The sequence below is a fragment of the Leucoraja erinacea genome, chromosome 9, assembly GCF_028641065.1.
Source record: "Leucoraja erinacea ecotype New England chromosome 9, Leri_hhj_1, whole genome shotgun sequence".
Classification (NCBI taxonomy): Eukaryota; Metazoa; Chordata; class Chondrichthyes; order Rajiformes; family Rajidae; genus Leucoraja; species Leucoraja erinaceus.
The window spans coordinates 35878242-35897000 of record NC_073385.1 but is presented as its reverse complement, the minus strand read 5'-3'; the positions used below and the strand labels follow the sequence as shown (position 1 = coordinate 35897000).

Below are 18759 nucleotides of genomic sequence, written 5' to 3'. Positions count from 1 at the left end.
TAATATTTATATGGCTGCATGCTTTTCTTTAAAAGATCTCCACTTGTTAACCTGTTATTTTCTGGAATTAAACCAAAGTAATATGAGCACTCCAAATAATACTCAAAGATAAAAAATTTAATGTACATCTATACTTACCTGCGTTACACAAAATGTGGATGGATCTGCAGTTATTTGCTAATTTAATATCATTTGTCTTTTTTGTCTAGACTCTTATAGTAGCCTGGATCAAAGCAAACTTGGATGTGTACGTTTCCCGGGAGCTATGGGATGAATTATTGATTGTTTTGTCATCACTCACTTGCTGGGAGGAACTAATCACTGAATGGGCAATGACAATGGAAACCTTGACCAAAGTGTTAGCCCGGAACTTGTACAACCTAGACTTGCATGATCTTCCATTAGATAAACTGAGTGAACAAAAACAGAAAAAACACAAGGGAAAAGGTATAGTTGACAATCAAGTATTGTTTGAATGTGTTTTAAGAAATGCCAACATTAGTTAAATCCTTAAATCTCCTGGGGTTGTTCATGAAATAAAACAGTGTCTTTCTAAGTTTGAAAATTTGCATGATTATGAAAAAAACACTGCAGAAATGTTCTTGTTGCTGTCTGTCCATTAACTATTTGTCTTTAAAGACATTTGGTTGTTAATTACATCTCCTGGCATCAGGATTCATCATGTCTTTTGGTTCTTGTGCTTGGACATTGAAAGTTCTTCCTTTAAAATACTTTCCTCTATTCTCCAATTTTATAAAGGATACACATGAGCATTATAGTAATAATTTGGGCCAACCACACTTCATTGGCAGTAATTGATCATAAAAGATAGCAATGGGAAACATCTCACAGCCAATGTGTAACCATTTTGCTTGGTTTCTTGCAATCACATTTTCATTTGAAAGTGTCTCTAAAGTACCGTTCATTAGTTTAAGCAGGAGAAACTATTGTTCATTGACTGGACTCCCTCTGACAACCTAGGCTGGAGATAGATAACCTGACAGACTTAAAGATGTCATCACTATGTGTCCTACATGTAAAGTGGAATAAACCTGTTGAAAACATGCACAACTGCTTTTGCTAAACGTTTTTACCTTTAGTAATAAAATGTGACATTGACATTTTGTCTTTTTTTCTTGCATTTGCCATCTTGTGATTTTGCTGATTCAATAACATACTATCATTTTGGGGAACACATCAATCAGAAATTTGTGTTACACGATCCTTTAGGAAATAAAAGTTGGGACAGGTTTTTAATCCCTGTTAGTGCACGTGCACACATAAATGCTGGCAATGATCATTGCCAACCAGAGTGAGGCAGGACATTGGCATTGGATATTGTATCTACCTTCGATTTAAACCAGCATCTGCGGTTCTTTCGTACACATTGGCATTGGATATTCAGTAACTTTCCCACCATCAGCATCTGTGGGGAAAAATCTCCATTGAACAGAAATAATCACTCAGCCAAATATAATGGCTACAAAAGCAGATTGCAGGCTGTGTTATCTTACATCAAATGACTTGCTTTCTGAACTAAAAGCTTTTCAACTATCAACAGTGGTGTGGTTGCAGAGATTAGCATCATTAAAATGCACGATAGCACAGCCTAAGCTGATTTGATAGCATATCCAAAACAAGTAATCACTATTACCTAAAAAGATTAAGGTAACAGGAACATAATAAAACCATCTCCTACAAGTTCCTGCCATGTGATGCCCCATTCTAATGGGAAATGTAACCTGAGACTAAATCCTGGCATTCCCTAACCAATAAAGGTGTGGGGTTAGAGCAGGGGTTAGAGCAGGGTTCTAGCAATATTAAAATTGAGCACATAAGTTAAAACTGAAATATCTTGAGTACAATTAAAATATTGGTTATTTAAAAATCCATTTATTTTTTACTCTGGTTTGGAATGCCATTCGAATACATTAATACCTCCTGAACCAAACATTTCAATTTTGGAATATTTTGGTGAGACTAATTGCTAAATGTAAAGTTCTCATTGTTTTGGGATAATTTCCTTTGATCCCAGTTGAGAAGGCTACTAAAGATCAAAGTCTTCAGTGGAGAACAATCTCTGATGCACTTTCCATTTCTTTACTTTGTATGTATGTAGAAATCCCAAAACAACTTAAGTTTGTGGCGTAATGGTGAACGTGAAATAACAGGCCCGATTTTACAATTATAATAACCTTTAAAATAATAAAATTTAAATGTAAAATGCCTATGATTCTGTTAATAAAATATTGATGTGAAGATGAGCAACCTGTTTTATTTGTTAATATTTACCAAATATAGCATTGATAGTGGGATAGAGATGATGAGGCTGGTTATAATTTAAATCTATATTTTGTCCATTTGTGTATGAGCTAATTTCTCTTTATTAATCATTAATTAATGAATTATTTAATTAAAAAAAGGTTACAATCTGGGCTGCTTGTTCTAATTAAGGTGGTAATCATGGATGTCAGAGGACTGCTGTTGATAAATCATTTTCAAGAGGTTGGAGCCGTGATCAACCTGGACAAGGTCAAATGAGGCAACGAAGTGCGACCACTGCTGGATCCCCAGGAACAGAAAAGGCAAGAAGCATAGTACGACAAAAATCTATTGGTAAGTTAGAAGGAAATACCTATCAACAAGTCTTATCTTAATTCATAAAAACACATTTTCATTGATGCTTAGTCTGCTAATGGAATTCTTCTTCATTATTTATTACTCTTTATTATTTCTTGTTTGTATATTGTTGATTGTTGTATACAACAAATGCATAGGACAGACTAAAATGGTATGATAGTTTACTCTAATGTGTCAATTATTTCATATATTTTTATAATAACAAATTTTAAATTGGGACATTTAACTTGTTATGCTAAGGTTTAATTTCTGAAATGTATTTCTTAGAGCTGAAGGTTTATTCCCTGTTAACTCCTTTAATGTTTTAATTCGAGATAGGGGTGGGTAATTTAGCAAGAGAAATTTAATCTGTTCCGTTTATTTCACAAAATATTGGGGTTTTTTGTTAACATTTGCAGATTTGCCATATAATGCAGCCTTTCTATTCCCATTTTCTCAATTATAATTCCGGTCATCTCTCGCCCATTTCTTCACTTCTTCCTAATTCCCTTTTGCTTTCCAGTACCACTTCTGTGGCTGCTGCTAGTGAAAGCTCTAACCCGCAATTACAGGCAATGGCACTTTCTTATATGCGGTTGATCTGATCTGTTCTCTATTAGCTACAGTTGTAATACTGTTCAAATTATTTGCTCAGTCACAGCCTCATCTTTTTTGGAGACAAGAGTTAAAAATCAAAGGATTCCTCTTTCACTATGCTTAGCCATTCCAACTTGAATTCCTCTGCTCTCATTTTCTCCTTTTGAAACACAGAACAGAACAGTACAAGATGAGGTCCATTGCCCCACAATGTCTGCAAGACCTCTTATCTACCTGCACATAACCCATAACCCATATCCCTCCAGTCTCTGCATATACAGTGCATTCAGAAAGTATTCAGATCCCTTCACTTTTTCCACATTTTGTTACGTTACAGCCTTATTCTAAAATGGATTAACTTAATTTTAACTTATCATCAATCTACACACAATACCTCATAATATAAAAGCGAAAACATGTGTTTAGAAATTTTTGCAAAGTAATTAAAAAGAAATAACTGAAATATCAGATTTACATAAGTATTCAGACCCTTTGCAACGATACTGAAAATTGAGCTTTGTTGCATCCTGTTTCCATTGATTATTATTTCTACAACTTGATTGGAGCATCAGTGGTAAATAAATTGATTGGACATGATTTGGAAAGTCACACACCTTTCTATATAAGGTCCCGCAGTTGACAGTGCATGTCAGAGCAAAAACCAAGCCATGAAGACGACGGGATTGTGTCGATACACAGATCTGGGGAAGGGTATAAAACAATTTCTGCAGCTTTGCAGGTCCTGAAGAGTACAGTGGCCACCGCCATTCTTAAATGGAAGAACTTTGAAACCACCAGGACTCTTCATAGAGCTGGCCGCCCGGCCAATCTGAGCATTCGGGGAAGAATGGCCTTGGTCAGGGAGGTGACTAAGAACCCTGATGGTCACTCTGACAGAGCTCCAGAGTTCCTCTGTGGAGATGGGAGAAACTTCCAGAAGGCCAACTATGTCTGCAACACTCCACCAATCAAGCCTTTATGGTAGAGTCGCCAGACGGAAGCCACTCCTCAGTAAAAAGCATACGACAGCCTGCTTGGAGATTGCCAAAAGGCACCTGAAGAAGATTCTCTAGTCTGATGAAACCAAGATTCTTTTTCGCCTGAATGCCAAGTGTCATGTCTGGAGGAAACCAGGCACCTGGCCAATACCATACTACGGTGAAGCATGGTGGTGGCAGCATCATGTTGTGAGGACGTTTTTCAGCGGCAGCAACTGGGAGGCTAGACAGGATCGAGGGAAAGATGAACGGAGCAAAGTACAGAGAGATCCTTGTCTGCTGAGATCCATTTTAAAATAAGGCTGTAACTTAAAATGTGGAAAAAGTGAAGGGGTCTGAATACCCTCTGAATGCACTGTACATATGCCTATCCAAAAGTTTCTTAAATGTCACTATCGTATATGACTCGACCAACAACCCCTGGCAACGTGTTCCAGGCACTCGCCACCCACTGCTTAAACAAAAGATTGACTTGCAAATCTCCTTTAAACTTTTCCACTCTCACCTTAAAGCGATACCCTTGAATATTTGATTTTTTTCCATCCTAGTAACAAGCTTCTGACCATCTTACCCACCTTCAGGCACGTTGCTGGTATCTTCCACTGTGAAGACTGATGCAAAAACGTTATTCAACTCCTCTGCCATTTCTTTATTCCCCATTACCACTTCTGCATTATTTTCCACTGGTCCAATGTCCACTCTTGCCTCATTCTTACTCTATATAACTGAATATATAACTCTTGCTATCCTAGAAACATAGAAACATAGAAATTAGGTGCAGGAGTAGGCCATTCGGCCCTTCGAGCCTGCACCGCCATTCAATATGATCATGGCTGATCATCCAACTCAGTATCCCGTACCTGCCTTCTCTCCATACCCCCTGATCCCCTTAGCCACAAGGGCCACATCTAACTCCCTCTTAAATATAGTCAATGAAGTGGCCTCAACTACCCTCTGTGGCAGAGAGTTCCAGAGATTCACCACTCTCTGCGTGAAAAAAGTTCTTCTCATCTCGGTTTTAAAGGATTTCCCCTTTATCTTAAGCTGTGACCCCTTGTCCTGGACTTCCCTAACATCGGGAACAATCTTCCTGCATCTAGCCTGTCCAACCCCTTAAGAATTTTGTAAGTTTCTATAAGATCCCCTCTCAATCTTCTAAATTCTAGAGAGTATAAACCAAGTCTATCCAGTCTTTCTTCATAAGACAGTCCTGACATCCCAGGAATCAGTCTGGTGAACCGTCTCTGCACTCCCTCTATGGCAATAATGTCCTTCCTCAGATTTGGAGACCAAAACTGTACGCAATACTCCAGGTGTGGTCTCACCAAGACCCTGTACAACTGCAGTAGAACCTCTCTGCTCCTATACTCAATCCTCTTTTATATTATTAACTAGCTTACTTCTTATTTAATCTTTTCTCCCCGTATTGTCTTTTTAGTAAACTTCTGTTGTTCTTTAAAAGTTTCCGAATCCTCTGGCTTTCCACTAATCTTTGCAATGTTATATGCCTTCTCTTTTAGTATTATCCTGTCCTTGACTTTTCTTGTCAGCCAAGGTCACCCTTTACTCCCCTGAGAACCTTTCTTCCTCTTTGGAATGAAAGGATCCTGCATCTTCCGAAATTCCCAGAAATTCCTCCCTATGCTGTTCTACCATCATCTCTGCTAGGGTCCCTTTCCAGTCAACTTTGGCCAGCTCCTCCCTCATGCCTCTGTAGTCCCCTTTGCTCAACTGCAATACCGACACATCCGTTTTCTTTAATCAGTCTCACCAAAGCCATATCGTGCCCTTCAATCACCCGATTGAGTTCCTTTCTCTATATTCCGCAAAGGTCCAGTCTGATTCCATCCTCGTAAATCTTGAATGCCTTTCTCTTTGAAACATATTTGCACCCTGTTTGGTCATCCAAGGTTCCCTTACTTTACCCTCCTTATCCCTCCTCCTCTTTGGAACATGCTGGTTCTGAACTTTGTTCAACTGTTCATTAAATGATGCACATATCAGTTGTAGACCTACCCAATAACAACTACTCCCAGTGTACCCTCCCGAGCTCCTGCCTAATAAAATGGTAGTTTGCCTTACTTCAATTTGGTACTTCATAAGATCATAAATGATAGAAGCAGATTAGACAATTCGGCCCATCAAGTCTACACCACCATTCAATCATGGCTGATCTATCTCTCCCTCCTAACCTCATTCTCCTGCCTTCTCCCCATAATCTCTGACACCTGTACTAATCAAGAATCTATATCTCTGCCTCCATCGCCTTCTGTGGGAAAGAATTCCACAGATTCACCACCCTCTGACTAAAGAAATTCCACTTTATCTCCTTCCTAAAAGAATGCCCTTTAATTATGAGGCTATCACGTCTAGTCTTAGACTCTCCCAGTAGTGGAAACATCCTCTCCACATCCACTCTATCCAAGCCTTTCACTTTTCTGTACGTTTCACTGAGGTCCCCCGTCATTCTTCTAAACTTTAGCGAGTGTAGGCCCAGTACCGTCTAATGCTAATCATATGTTCACCTATTCATTCCTGGGATCATTCTTGTAAACCTCTGGATCCTTTCCAGAGCCAGCACATCCTTCCTCAACTATGGTGCCCAAAATTGCTCACAACACTTCCCTGCAATATCCAGCTTTCTCCCTTTTCAAAACAATCTTTGCACTTATGGAGAGAGATACAAAAAGCTGAAGTAACTCAGCGGGACAGGCAGCATCTCTGGAGAGAAGGAATGGATGACATTTTGGGTCAAGACTCTTCTTAATACTTATGGAGCTGTGATCGCCATCCCCAAAATGCTCTTTCTCTGAAACACCATTCATCTGGTCAGCCTCATTTCTCAACACAAGGTCCAGTTTGTTTCCTTCTTGGGTTGGACTATCCATATACTGTTTCAAGAAACCCTCTTCGATACATCTCTGAAATTCTTCCTGTTTAAGCCTTGGGCATTAAACACGTTCCAGTCAGTATTGGTGAAATTAAAGTCACTCCTAAGTCAACTCTGGCTTTGGCATCTTTTAATAATCTATCCACATGTCTGTTCTATCTCCCGTTTGTAATTGGGGGCTCTGTAGTACAATCCCATTACAGTGCATGCACCTTTCTTATTTCTAAGCTCCACCCATATCATTTCAGCAGACAAACTCTCCAGTGTATCCACTCTGAATGCCACAGTGACAGTCTCCAAGATTAGTAGTGCAACGCCTCCACCTCTTTTGCCTCCCTCTCGATCACGTCTAAAACATTGAAACCCCAGAACATTGAGCTGCCAGTCGTGTCCCTCTTGCACTGATCATCGATAATTCTTTGCATCAATGGAAAATATGTTTAATTACCAAAATCAACCTCTTATCAATTCAACTTTGTCTTCATATTTTTGGATGAAATAGTTAATCTGTTTCAATGTTGATATAATATCTCTATTCTGGTACCATTTTATAAAACCGATATTTTTGGCATCTTCTCCAGTAGCTCTGTTCATTTAATCTCTTAGAGACTAGAGCAATGTGTAATAGAGCATTTGCCCCAGATAACCTTGTATTACAAGCAAGCACCTCAATGCACCCGAGAAATATTTCCATCCTTGTTTAGCTTTTGCTTAGTTTAGTTTAGAGATACAGCATGGAAACCGGCCCTTTGACCCACTGAGTCCGCACCGACCAGCGATCCCCGTACACTAATGCTATCCTACATACAAGGGCAATTTACAATCTTTACCGAACCCAATTAACCGACAAACCTGTACATCTTTAGATTGTGGGAGGAAACTGGACCACCCGGTGAAAACCCACGCGGTCACACGGATTTGAGTGGTCAGGATCAAATCTGACTCTGACGCTGTAATGTAGCAGTAGCTATAAAGCACTCTGCTGCTGCGCTACCATGCTGCCCAGGTCTTTGCAAAAATTATTTGTTTACTGGTAGGAATGCTTTCAAAGTGTTGACAAAGAATAATGTCCTTAGTAACTCCTGGCAGTCCTGACCTATGACTGCTTGAAATGCAAAAGAAGCATTTGGAAAGAAGTTCATTTGTTGAGTACACAGAACCCCAGAGTTATTGGTGGAAGGATTGCTCCATTTTCCAAACTATCCATTTGTCCAGTTGAGCACCACTTCTTATGCATCTTGTAATCTACAGAGCTGGAGTTGGAAGCAAGTCATTGTTAATGTCAAGGGACTCTATTTGATGATGATATGATCCCATTACTTCCGTGCATCACAATTCCATCCCTGGCGAAATTAACCCCCATGCATTGTTTTGTTTGGCCTTTGTTCATTTAAGTTTTCAATATTTTACTTTGCTGAAGAGAGAAAAGATTTGGCTTGTAACTTGTATTTATGAAGAATGCCAATTCATTTGTGCAGAATTGCCCACATTTCATCCATGAATACACTGTTATGTTTGGAATTCTGGTGTAAATCTATAACCTAGTAACTTGCTGGCTGCTCCTCATAGTTACCAAGCTCCACTCCTCATGACAAACAAGATTAAGGCATTTCTATCGAATTTGCTCTTGAATACTTTGCTTGTTGGACTAGCACCATGATGGACCTCGAGTATGAGATGTTACTTATGTGGTTTAAGTTTCAGATAATGGTTTCTTATTTCTTGTAAAGAGTACGTAATATAAATTAAATAGTGTGCCATTTATCTAATATCTTGGAAAATCCATGGCTAAAAATGTAGGTGGTGGTTATCTCCACTTGGGTTAGTTGAAAGCTCCTTCCCTGCAATCAGATTTGTAGCTTGTGTTTCATTTTAAAGCTTTAAAGCTAAAACTCTAAAATTGTGCTTTTTTGTTTTCTGAACCTGAAATTCATTCTATGCAATGTACCGTCATTGTTCTATTATCGCTTTTACAGTTTTCATTGTATTATTTCATTTCCACGTGTAAAATGAATGTAGAACAGCTACATACTGTGCAACGTGAGGTAAAATCCTTGTGATTTTTTTTTTTTGTGTAATCTAGTTAAACCGTAACTAAAATTTATTGCCATCCAAAATGGTTGCATACATTTTAAGCATACTATGCTCATCTGTAATTGACATCTTTTGCACAACAATTGGAAAAAGATCAAATACAATTTATCCTTTTACTAATTTGAAATGCTATGTTAGACTATCTAAAATCATAGTTCATGATACACTCACAGAATTGTCTTCTGCTGTTATGCTTGCTGTTTTTTGTGTCCTAGTTTTGTCTTTGTCCTTTTTTCATTACTACTACTATTCTTGGCTTTTATTCCGTCCTATTCTCTTAATTTTTAACTTTTTTTTAAAGCCATCGGAAGCCGATCCATTGATGATTGTGTTTGTCCATCGGCCTCTATGCGCAATGCTAAAAGTGCACCTGTTCTGCTCCATTCTTCCAATCCTTACCTGCTTGACTTAGTCCTCACCCCCTTTTTTGATGATCTTCCAGGTAGTTCCAGCTCTGCTTACTTCCTCTGCCTGTTTACCATTTGTCTTGTTACTGCTTGGCAATTCTAACTGCATAACAATTAATAGGACTTGCAAAATATAGTACAATTTATAGCTTGGTTTGTTGCAAAATAGTTCTAGAACTTAGCAAAATTACAGGATATATATGAATGCCTGTGGAATTAACAAACAATTAAGTACAATTGCAAATGAATGTGGAATAAATACACATTGTAAATACTGTAGGTTAGCTGACATCTGTGAGAAAACATTTTGGACAGAACCCTTTAGAACTGAAAATTGGAAAAGGCGTGTGTTTGAGATTGTACATTCCTTCATAATTAAAACATGAATTAACTTTGCTAAGCATTATGCAGTTGATGTATAATTTTATCAAAAGTAATTTTGGGGATTTGGATATTGCAGGTCCTAGAGATTTTGCAAGTTGTAAAATTCACATTATGTGAAATAACTTATTTTTTGTGCTTGTTTTCTTAACTGTCGCGATCCATTATAAGTTTCTCGCAAGTAATGAGTTCGGGAAGGAAAAGGCTTGCATGATTAAACAATGCTCTTTCATTTAGCCAAATCACTCTGATGATGGGAAATTGACTAAATAAAATAGATATCCACAATATAATTTGGCAAATGTAGCTCAAAACACTAACAGTTGGATATTTGTGAGAGCATTTTATATTTTACAAATAAATGACTGGCAGTGGTCAGGTGTTGATCTAAATGGTCACCTTCATGTCCATTGCTAATTTTAAATGTTCTGTCCTGAGCTGGCTTGGACACGTGCAAGGGAAGCCTTTAAAATCTTTTTGTGGGGAAAGTCCAATCTCTCTAGATTATAACTGTTAATTTTGGTTTGTTTTCAAGATCTTGATGATGTCCAAATTTTGGCACGCCCTACTCGAATAAGACATTATTCTCAGAGTGAAGAAAATCCCTCTGAAGTATTCAGCACTGCACGTGAAGAGCAGGCAATGCCACGAAGCAGCAGCACATCAGACATAATGGAACCATTCATAGCTGAAAGAGCTAAAGGTGCAGTTCCTGTCATTGAAAGTTCATCAGTTCCTTCAAGTTTGCAAAGTTCCACTGAGATATTCTCATTATCTAGATCCGTTGATGGTCACTTTACAGATGCACAGAGTACAGAAGGCTCTTTCGAAGTTGGTGATAGTATTTATGATCATCTTTGTCATCTGGTACATGTAGAAACTGTAGCGGCGTATTATGAGTACAGTCAGCCTACCATAGATGACAGTGAGCCAGACTTGATGTCCTCCATACGGAAATATTTTAATGAGACTATTCAAGAGTCTGAGCGTATCAAAGGGAAATTAGGGAAGGACAATACTAGTGCTGCTTTAAATGAAGATAATGAGTTAACAGTAGGTGAGATGGATTTGAATGGTGAGGAGCTGGTAAGAAAGTACAATGCTTATGGCCAGGATATGATGGGAGGGGAGACTGACACGCAGGTAAAAATGCAAGACTTTGAAAATGCTGAAAACTTTCTTTCAGAGGAGGATTTTGTGAGTATTGCTCCATTTTCTGCTGGAGAAAATAAGGTACCAAAGACTGATAATGAACACCATAATTGCAAACAAATTGAAAGCTTTGACCAGGAAATTTCATCAAAGATGGAGTCGGAAAATCCAGAAGGCAAACAGAGGAGAAAAATCTTTATTCGCCAGAAGGCAACTGAGGTAGAACGTGGAAATGTGGTGTTATCAACCGATCATCATAGATCCATGCAGACTTTCAATAAATTAGGTCATAGTAAAAGGAAACCGCTAGCTGATATCAATTGTCAAACTTCAAATGTTGCTGAAGTTACCAATGAGATTACTGATGCTCATAGCATGTTTTCAAATAAAGTTCCACATGGTACCACAATTACTGACTCACTTGCAGCTTTAAGTGCACAAACCTCTACAGCTAACCAAGAAATCACTGCAACCTTACCAGAAACACAGTTCTTAAGCATAGCAAATACGAAAAAGAATGGCAGTATGCATGTTAGTTTTAGCCCATCAACTGAGTCCGTGCAATTTCACAGCCCATTGGACAGTAAGGAAGCTCACTGGAAGTTCAGGCTTCGAAGACTTAGTGGTTTCAGCAGTGGTTCATCGGCACCAACTGATTCGGTGAAACCTGGTGTCTATAAGCTTCTAGACACTAGAGTTTCACATAATGAATGCAAGAACCGGAAGCCAACATTGATCACCGCTGCAAGTGTCCCTGCACTGAAGGGGAGTACAGGTGGTAGTCAGGTGGCTGGTCATGAGACAATCAGGTCCTGCAGCTTACAGGAATCAGTGCAGCAGCAAAGTTCCTTGGGTGGTGTTTATAGAACTGTTGTACACGCTTTTTCAAAGTCGAAGGCAAATGTTTCCCCACAGAGACAGAGAAAAGTACCATCAGAGGCTCCACTGAGGGATCTGTACAGTCATGTTTTGGGATATTTTGGAAGGAAAGTTGCAGGTGAGCACTAACAGTGTGCAGAGCACAAAGAGGCACCTGTTTGGCTTGATGCAACTGAAAGGCTTTCAGCAATCAAATAGCTTGGGGATGAACACGGCTCTTAATTGGTTTTGCATGCGCTTTTGATCAGCTGATATATCCTGGCAAGCATTTTACCCCTCATAAAATTAATACTAATGTTTCATTTATTTTGTGTGTGCAGGTTTTCAGTTGTTAATCTTTGAAATTAAATTTAATTGCAGCTGGTTGTGGTAAAATGCAATAATGTTTAATGCACTTCATGTTTTTGGCACTAGGGGGCAGCCTTTGTGTACTGGTACACAAGCTTTCAACAGTCTTAAGATAGAGACATTGTAGAGAAATATTACATATTTTGGCTTTCATGGAAATGAACTTAAAATAAATGTTTTTTATCTTTTCACGTTTTGAAGCAAGATTATAGAAAAATATTTTTGAATTAACATTGCAAGTTGGGAAAAAAAAATGTTGATGACAGTTTAGCTTGTAATTTCTCATCCATCAAAGATTAAAAATTGTTAACCTTTACTAATTTTGATCTAAATTATGCTAATGCTAACGTGATTACCTCTAATTGCACATGGTAAGGATAGGACATTTCTTGGGATGCTGCATGATGTGGCAAGTAACCCTTGCAATGCTAAATTCCTTTTTATTTCTTTAATTTATAAATTGTGTTTTATGATTATGAATTTTATTTTTTTTTATAAAAACTTCATTTCTTTTCAGTCAACAAGGAGGACCCTAATCAAAAACCTCGGCCTTTCAGCACTGATATTGGAAATAGTAGCAATCCCAACATTAGTGATCTAATGGATGAGTTTATAGCAGAAAGATTAAGGAGTGGTAATGCAGTGGTAAGTTGATTTACTTTATTACATTACATTTTTATTTTTAACAATTACCAATAACTTTTAAAGCACTTTTTCATCCCATTTGTCTTGATTTTTACAAACATATTTTGGATGGTGAAATAATCTGTATGATTATGTTGAATGAACTTCGGATCATTTAAAGGTATTCTCAATATATAAACTGTGCACATAGTGGGGAAATAAAATTCTTTGGTAGACCTCGGGCATGTTTGATATCTTGTAAAGATAAATTAGTCCAACTGAACATTCTGAATAATGTAAATAACAAATTGAATGTTATGAATTAGACCACTAAAGTGAAATCTGCCTTCATTACATATGCAATATGTGGTACTTCAGAAGCCATTGCTGACTGCTACAGTCACTTATTGTATTTCATCAATCATTTTTATGTTAATAACCATTTGTTTTTAATTAGAATATTTTGAGAAGGGGAAGCAGTCCTGGTAGTTTGGAAGTGCCAAAGGACCTTCCTGATTTGTTGAACAGACAGAATCAAACACGGCCTGTAGATGACCCTGGCGTCCCATCTGAGTGGACTTCCCCAGCCAGTGCTGGAAGCAGCGATCTTGTCAGTTCTGACAGCCATTCAGATTCTTTCAATGCTTTTCAATATGACGGGCAAAAATTTGAGAGTAAGTGTTTTAATTGTATTTTCTTTTTATATTTTCAGATAGTGTTTATTCATTGTTATTCCCCAATTTGCATATTTCTCCTTTGATCACAGCATTAGTGCAAACTGGAGATTTATATTGTGAATACTTTTTCACTTTTGAGATAAATTTGGGCATTTAGCACAAACGGATGAATTTTGTGATCTCGTCTGCCTATTCAGATATTCCAGTTTTTGTGTTGCTAGATGTTATGGAATATTTGTGATGTGAAACTCACATAATGTTTAAACCATGGCGATATTTACTTTCTTTGGGTTGCTAGATCAGTCAAAAAGGCCTTTATGAAATGCTGATACAAGAGCATAATGAAATTGTAGTAAACACTTTTTAAAACAGATTAGGAATGGCTTCATTCGGCACCTTGAAAATCAATACACTGCAGATGCTGGAAATCAGAAAGAAAAAGAGAAAATGTTTGAAGCACTTGCTGACCGTTTCCAGTACTTTTATTTTACTTGGTATCATGTTTTAGTGTCTAGGCAGTGATGGTTTTCCATTTCAAAAACAGTGGATAAAATATTCCTGGTTCTGATTTATTTGTTAAAATGAGGATGACATTGTCAGCAATGACAATCTATTGACTTGAAACTGACAGAAATTTCCAGAGCATACATATTCATAGTAATATGTCATTCTCTGTGATTCCTTGCCCGCTCAAGAACACCAGCCTGCTGCCTACTCCATCACAATCTCTAAAGGTCAGTTAATTTGACGGAACAAATATTTAGAGTCATGAGTATTTTTGTAACATGTACTGAAACAGAACAAAATTCTTATTTGTAGCAGTGTCACAATGGGTATATAAACACAGTACTCAATAGATAATAAAAAATAAAAAGTTCAATAAACAAAAAGAAACAATGTAATGTAAAAACAAAATGCCCAAAGTCATAGAAACATAGAAAATAAGTGCAGGAGGAGGCCATTCGGTCCTTCAAGCCAGCACTGCCATTCATTGTGATCATGGCTGATCGGCCCCAATCAATAACCCGTGCCTGCCTTCTCCCCATATCCCTTGATTCCATTAGCCCCTAGAGGAATCTAACTCTCTTAAATCCATCCAGTGACTTAGCCTCCACTGCCCTCTGTGGCAGGGAATTTCACAAAAGTCCTTAGTACAACCCAGGCAATTCGTAGTTTGGAGTTTAGTCGGAGTTCGTAGTGTTAGTAAACTAATAACCTATTTTAAACTAGAATATTTTGAGAGGGGGAAAGCCGTCCTGATAGGATGGAAGTGCCAAAGGACCTTCCTGATTTGTTAAACTGACAGATGTAGACCCTGCCTGTAGATGACCCTGATGTCCCATCTGAGTGGACTTCCCCAGGCCTACAATGTTGAATTAGGTCTGAGTGGGTTTTTAATAGCGTGTTACACCACAATTATTACTTAACAACAGCTACTTTACATAAACGGTGGGAGGTGTATTGAACAAGCTATCGGAGGAGGTAGTTGAGGCAGGGACTATCCCAACATTTAACAAACAGTTAGACAGGTACATGGATAGGACAGGTTTGGAAGAATATGGACCAAATGCAAGCAGGTAGGACTAGTGTAGCTTGTGGGCAAGTTGGGCCAAAGTGCCTGTTTCCACACTGTATCGCTCTATGACTATTACAAGCTCTATAGCTATGAAAGCAATCTAATTTTACGTTGGTGTAATTCTTTCATAAATATACCAAAATATAATTGATTTCATTTTTAAGTTGACATTTCAGAACCCACCTACTCGCATGTTATAATCTTCATTTTGCATTTCATTAATTATATCTGAAATCTTTTTTCCCCCCTCGTGGTTGCATTGGAGAATTGTTTTCATTCCTTGGTTTCTTAGTTTACTTCATGGAATCTCTGTTGTACACTGTTAGAATCACTCTTCCAAACATTGTTAGAATCACTCTTGCGCACACACTGTTAGAATTGATACTTAACAACATCCAACACTGGAAACTAATAGGTCTATGCCATAGAGAGGATTCAACGTTCATCGGTAGCTTTCTTTAAGGACTGTTGTTAATGTTATTATTTTGCCATTGATTACAAATTCCAAGTCTATATTACTACTCAAAGTAACTGCTCAAAGTATCCACTGCATACTCCAGTGAGTTAGGCTGTTCACATCAATCTTGAAATTGACATATTACCCTGATGTAAATTGATGTAGGTCCATGTTGACCCCTACTTCATGCAAACGCTTGGTTGTGGATTGTTCTTTGCCATATTATTCAGTGATTCGCAGCCTTGTAGGGCTTGTGTTGTTGCACCGGTGACTTGAGAATTTTTACATGGGCAGAAAGAATGTAATCAGTGTTTCTCAGATCATATCCATATTTGAATTCTATATTTTCTGCATAATAACGAGTCATGAAAAAAAATCATATGTTTGTTAGTTGGTCTGCATTTTCAGGCTGACCCAGTGTTTATTCTTTATGACTAAATTATCCATTCTGCATTGGCTAAATATCTAAAATGCATGCCACAGTTCCACAAGGAATAGAAAATCACACCAAACTTTTATGTCAGAAAAATGGAAGTTATGTTATGAAAATGAGAAAAGCAAGCACACTCTTTGACAAAAGAGACCAGATCATAAGGTTTAAAAACAAATGCATACAAAATGAGGCACAAAATCAGCAGGCAACTTCAGATAGACCACTGACCAAGATTTGAAGCAAGGTGAATTTTACGCGCCCTTATGCTTGGGGTAATATAAAGGTACGTTAAAATTGGGATAAGCTTCTCCAAAGTCTCTTTCAATATAGTGCAAAATGCAATAACAAAGTTTCTTAAACAAAATCTTTTGTCACATCTTAGCATTGTCAGCTGTCTTTTGGCACTTGTGTATTTACTTGTACTAGATAAGATAGTGGAACAGAAGTGTATGAAAGGCTGCCATTTGGATTATGGAATAATTGTTTAATGTATCTCACCTCTCCCAGTTACTAGTTTGCACACACTAACAAATGTTACTGGAGACGCAGTTAATGCTCAAAAATTGCCAGTGTAGACCAAGTTGAAACCTGTGTGGGTCTGCACTTCATGCTTGAAAATGAACTCGCTGGCAAATACGTCAAATGCAAAAGCTTTCTCAGTCATGCTACCCAAGATTTTTTTTTCTAATGAAAAGAGGCACATAACAGACATATTTTGGTTCTGTTATAGGCTTTAGCTTTGGCAGTGAAACCATTTCTGCTTTGTACACTGAAGCAGATGCAGGACTACAGCGACAAAGTGCTGAAGAACAAGAATTGGCAAGTTTAACTGCCATGCACATTAATTCTGAAACTAGCAGTCTCAATCTACAGACAGCTTCTGCTGACACAGTTACAATCACAGGTATGTTGTGCTGTTGAGGAAGTTTAAAAGTCACTCTTGACATTAACTACTATTCCAATAGTTCTCTGGGTATCAGTTTGAAGAGCATTCATAATCTTAACGAGCCAAGACCCAAAGTACAGGTGTACATTGACCATGTCAGGCTGCATCTCTGGAGAACATGGATTGGTGATATTTCAGGCCGGAACCTTTCTTCAGACTGATTGTAAGGGGGAGGGGAGGAGAAAGCTGGAAGAGAGGAACGTAATAGGTGGATACAAGCAAGGGGGTGTTTTTAAAGACAGATGGTTGACAAAGGCCAAAGATGAAAAGACAGGTGTGAGACAAAATGATTGAAGAACTGCAAATTGTGAAGCTAGGAGAAGGAATGTAGATGGGGGGTGAGGAAAGGCACTCTGACAATGGAGGGGCAGAAATGTCAGAATGGGAAGGGGAGTGGTTAGCAACCGTGAGATCCAGTAAGCCTTGGCAGACTGAACGCAAGTGTTCGGCAAAACAGTTGCAGAGTCTATGCTTGGTCAATGTTTGTGGCCACATTGGGACCAGCGAGGTGCAGTGGATGAAGTGTGTGTGAACCTCTATCCTATTTTGAAGGACTGTTGGGGTCCCTGGACGGAAGTTAGGTGTTAAATCGATTGCGATTGCTGGGGAAAGTACTGAGGGGTGTGTGAGGTAGTTTGGGTGGGATGAGTGAACCAAGGAGTTGCAGAAGGAGCGGTCTCTATGGAAGAATAGGGGTGAGATGGGAAGATGTGACTGGTGGGATCACAGTGAAGGTGACGAAAATGTCAGAGCATGATGTGTTGCATTTGGAGGCTGGTGGGGTGAAAAGTGAGAATTGGGAACTCTGTCTGTTCCATCTGGGGTGAGGAGGGGTGAGAGCAGCACTACAGGGTGTGTTGGATTCTGGTAACTTACACCCCCTCCCCTAGACTCAAATCTATTTCTTTCCTCCCCCTCCTCTTTCACCTACAGTGCCCTCCATAATGTTTGGAGCAAAGATCCATCATTTATTTATTTACCTCTGTACTCTACAATTTGAGATTTGTAATAGAAAAAAAAATCACATTTCGTTAAAGTGCACATTGTCAGATTTTAATAAAGGGTATTTTTATACATTTTGGTTTCACCGTGTAGAGATTACTGCAGTGTTTATACATAGTTCCCCCATTTCTGGTAACAATTCTGGTAACAGCTTCTCTTTTGAGAAGCAAGGAGAGGGAAGAATTACATTTCATGGTTTTCTTCACTCCTTACAATGCTATGTACGACAGGATCGCAACTTCTACGTAACGTCTGAAGATACGCAACGTCTGAAGAAGGGTTTTGGCCCGAAACGTTACCCATCTCCTTCGCTCCATAGATGCTGCTGCACCCGCTGAGTTTCTCCAGCATTTTTGTGTACCTTCGCAACTTCTACTGATGTGTGGATGGCTGTTGGCTCGCTAGAAACTCATCCGCCCATTGACAGGTCTTGTTTTTGGTACTGCTGGGTGTCCATAGCCACCTCCTCACCTCGCAAACCAGGTGGGGGAGACTGTTTAGTCGACGATTATCTGACCATGGAGCAGGTACCACGAGATTACATGGTACCCATGGCTGGGAGAACTCCCATAATGTTTAGGACACAGCAATGTCACATAAATGAAAGTAGTTATGTTTAGTATTTTGTTGCATATCCTTTGCATGCAATGACTGCTTGAAGTCTGCGATTCATGGAAAT

General features: G+C 38.6%; 1 protein-coding gene across 5 annotated transcripts in view; it reads left to right on the top strand.

Annotated features, from left to right (window-relative positions):
• ralgapa1 (Ral GTPase activating protein catalytic subunit alpha 1) overlaps window positions 1-18759 on the top strand; it is a 148484-nt gene that overhangs the window by 59191 nt on the left and 70534 nt on the right. For 2 of the 5 annotated variants that reach the window (XM_055640525.1, XM_055640528.1), the window contains exons 15-21: window positions 210-447; window positions 2455-2616; window positions 9500-9640; window positions 10522-10689; window positions 12883-13010; window positions 13447-13663; window positions 16863-17036. In XM_055640525.1, the coding sequence (XP_055496500.1) occupies window positions 210-447; window positions 2455-2616; window positions 9500-9640; window positions 10522-10689; window positions 12883-13010; window positions 13447-13663; window positions 16863-17036 (1228 nt within the window). The remainder of the gene's footprint in view (window positions 1-209; window positions 448-2454; window positions 2617-9499; window positions 9641-10521; window positions 10690-12882; window positions 13011-13446; window positions 13664-16862; window positions 17037-18759) is intronic. The other 3 variants (XM_055640527.1, XM_055640526.1, XM_055640529.1) reach the window with 2 other exon arrangements.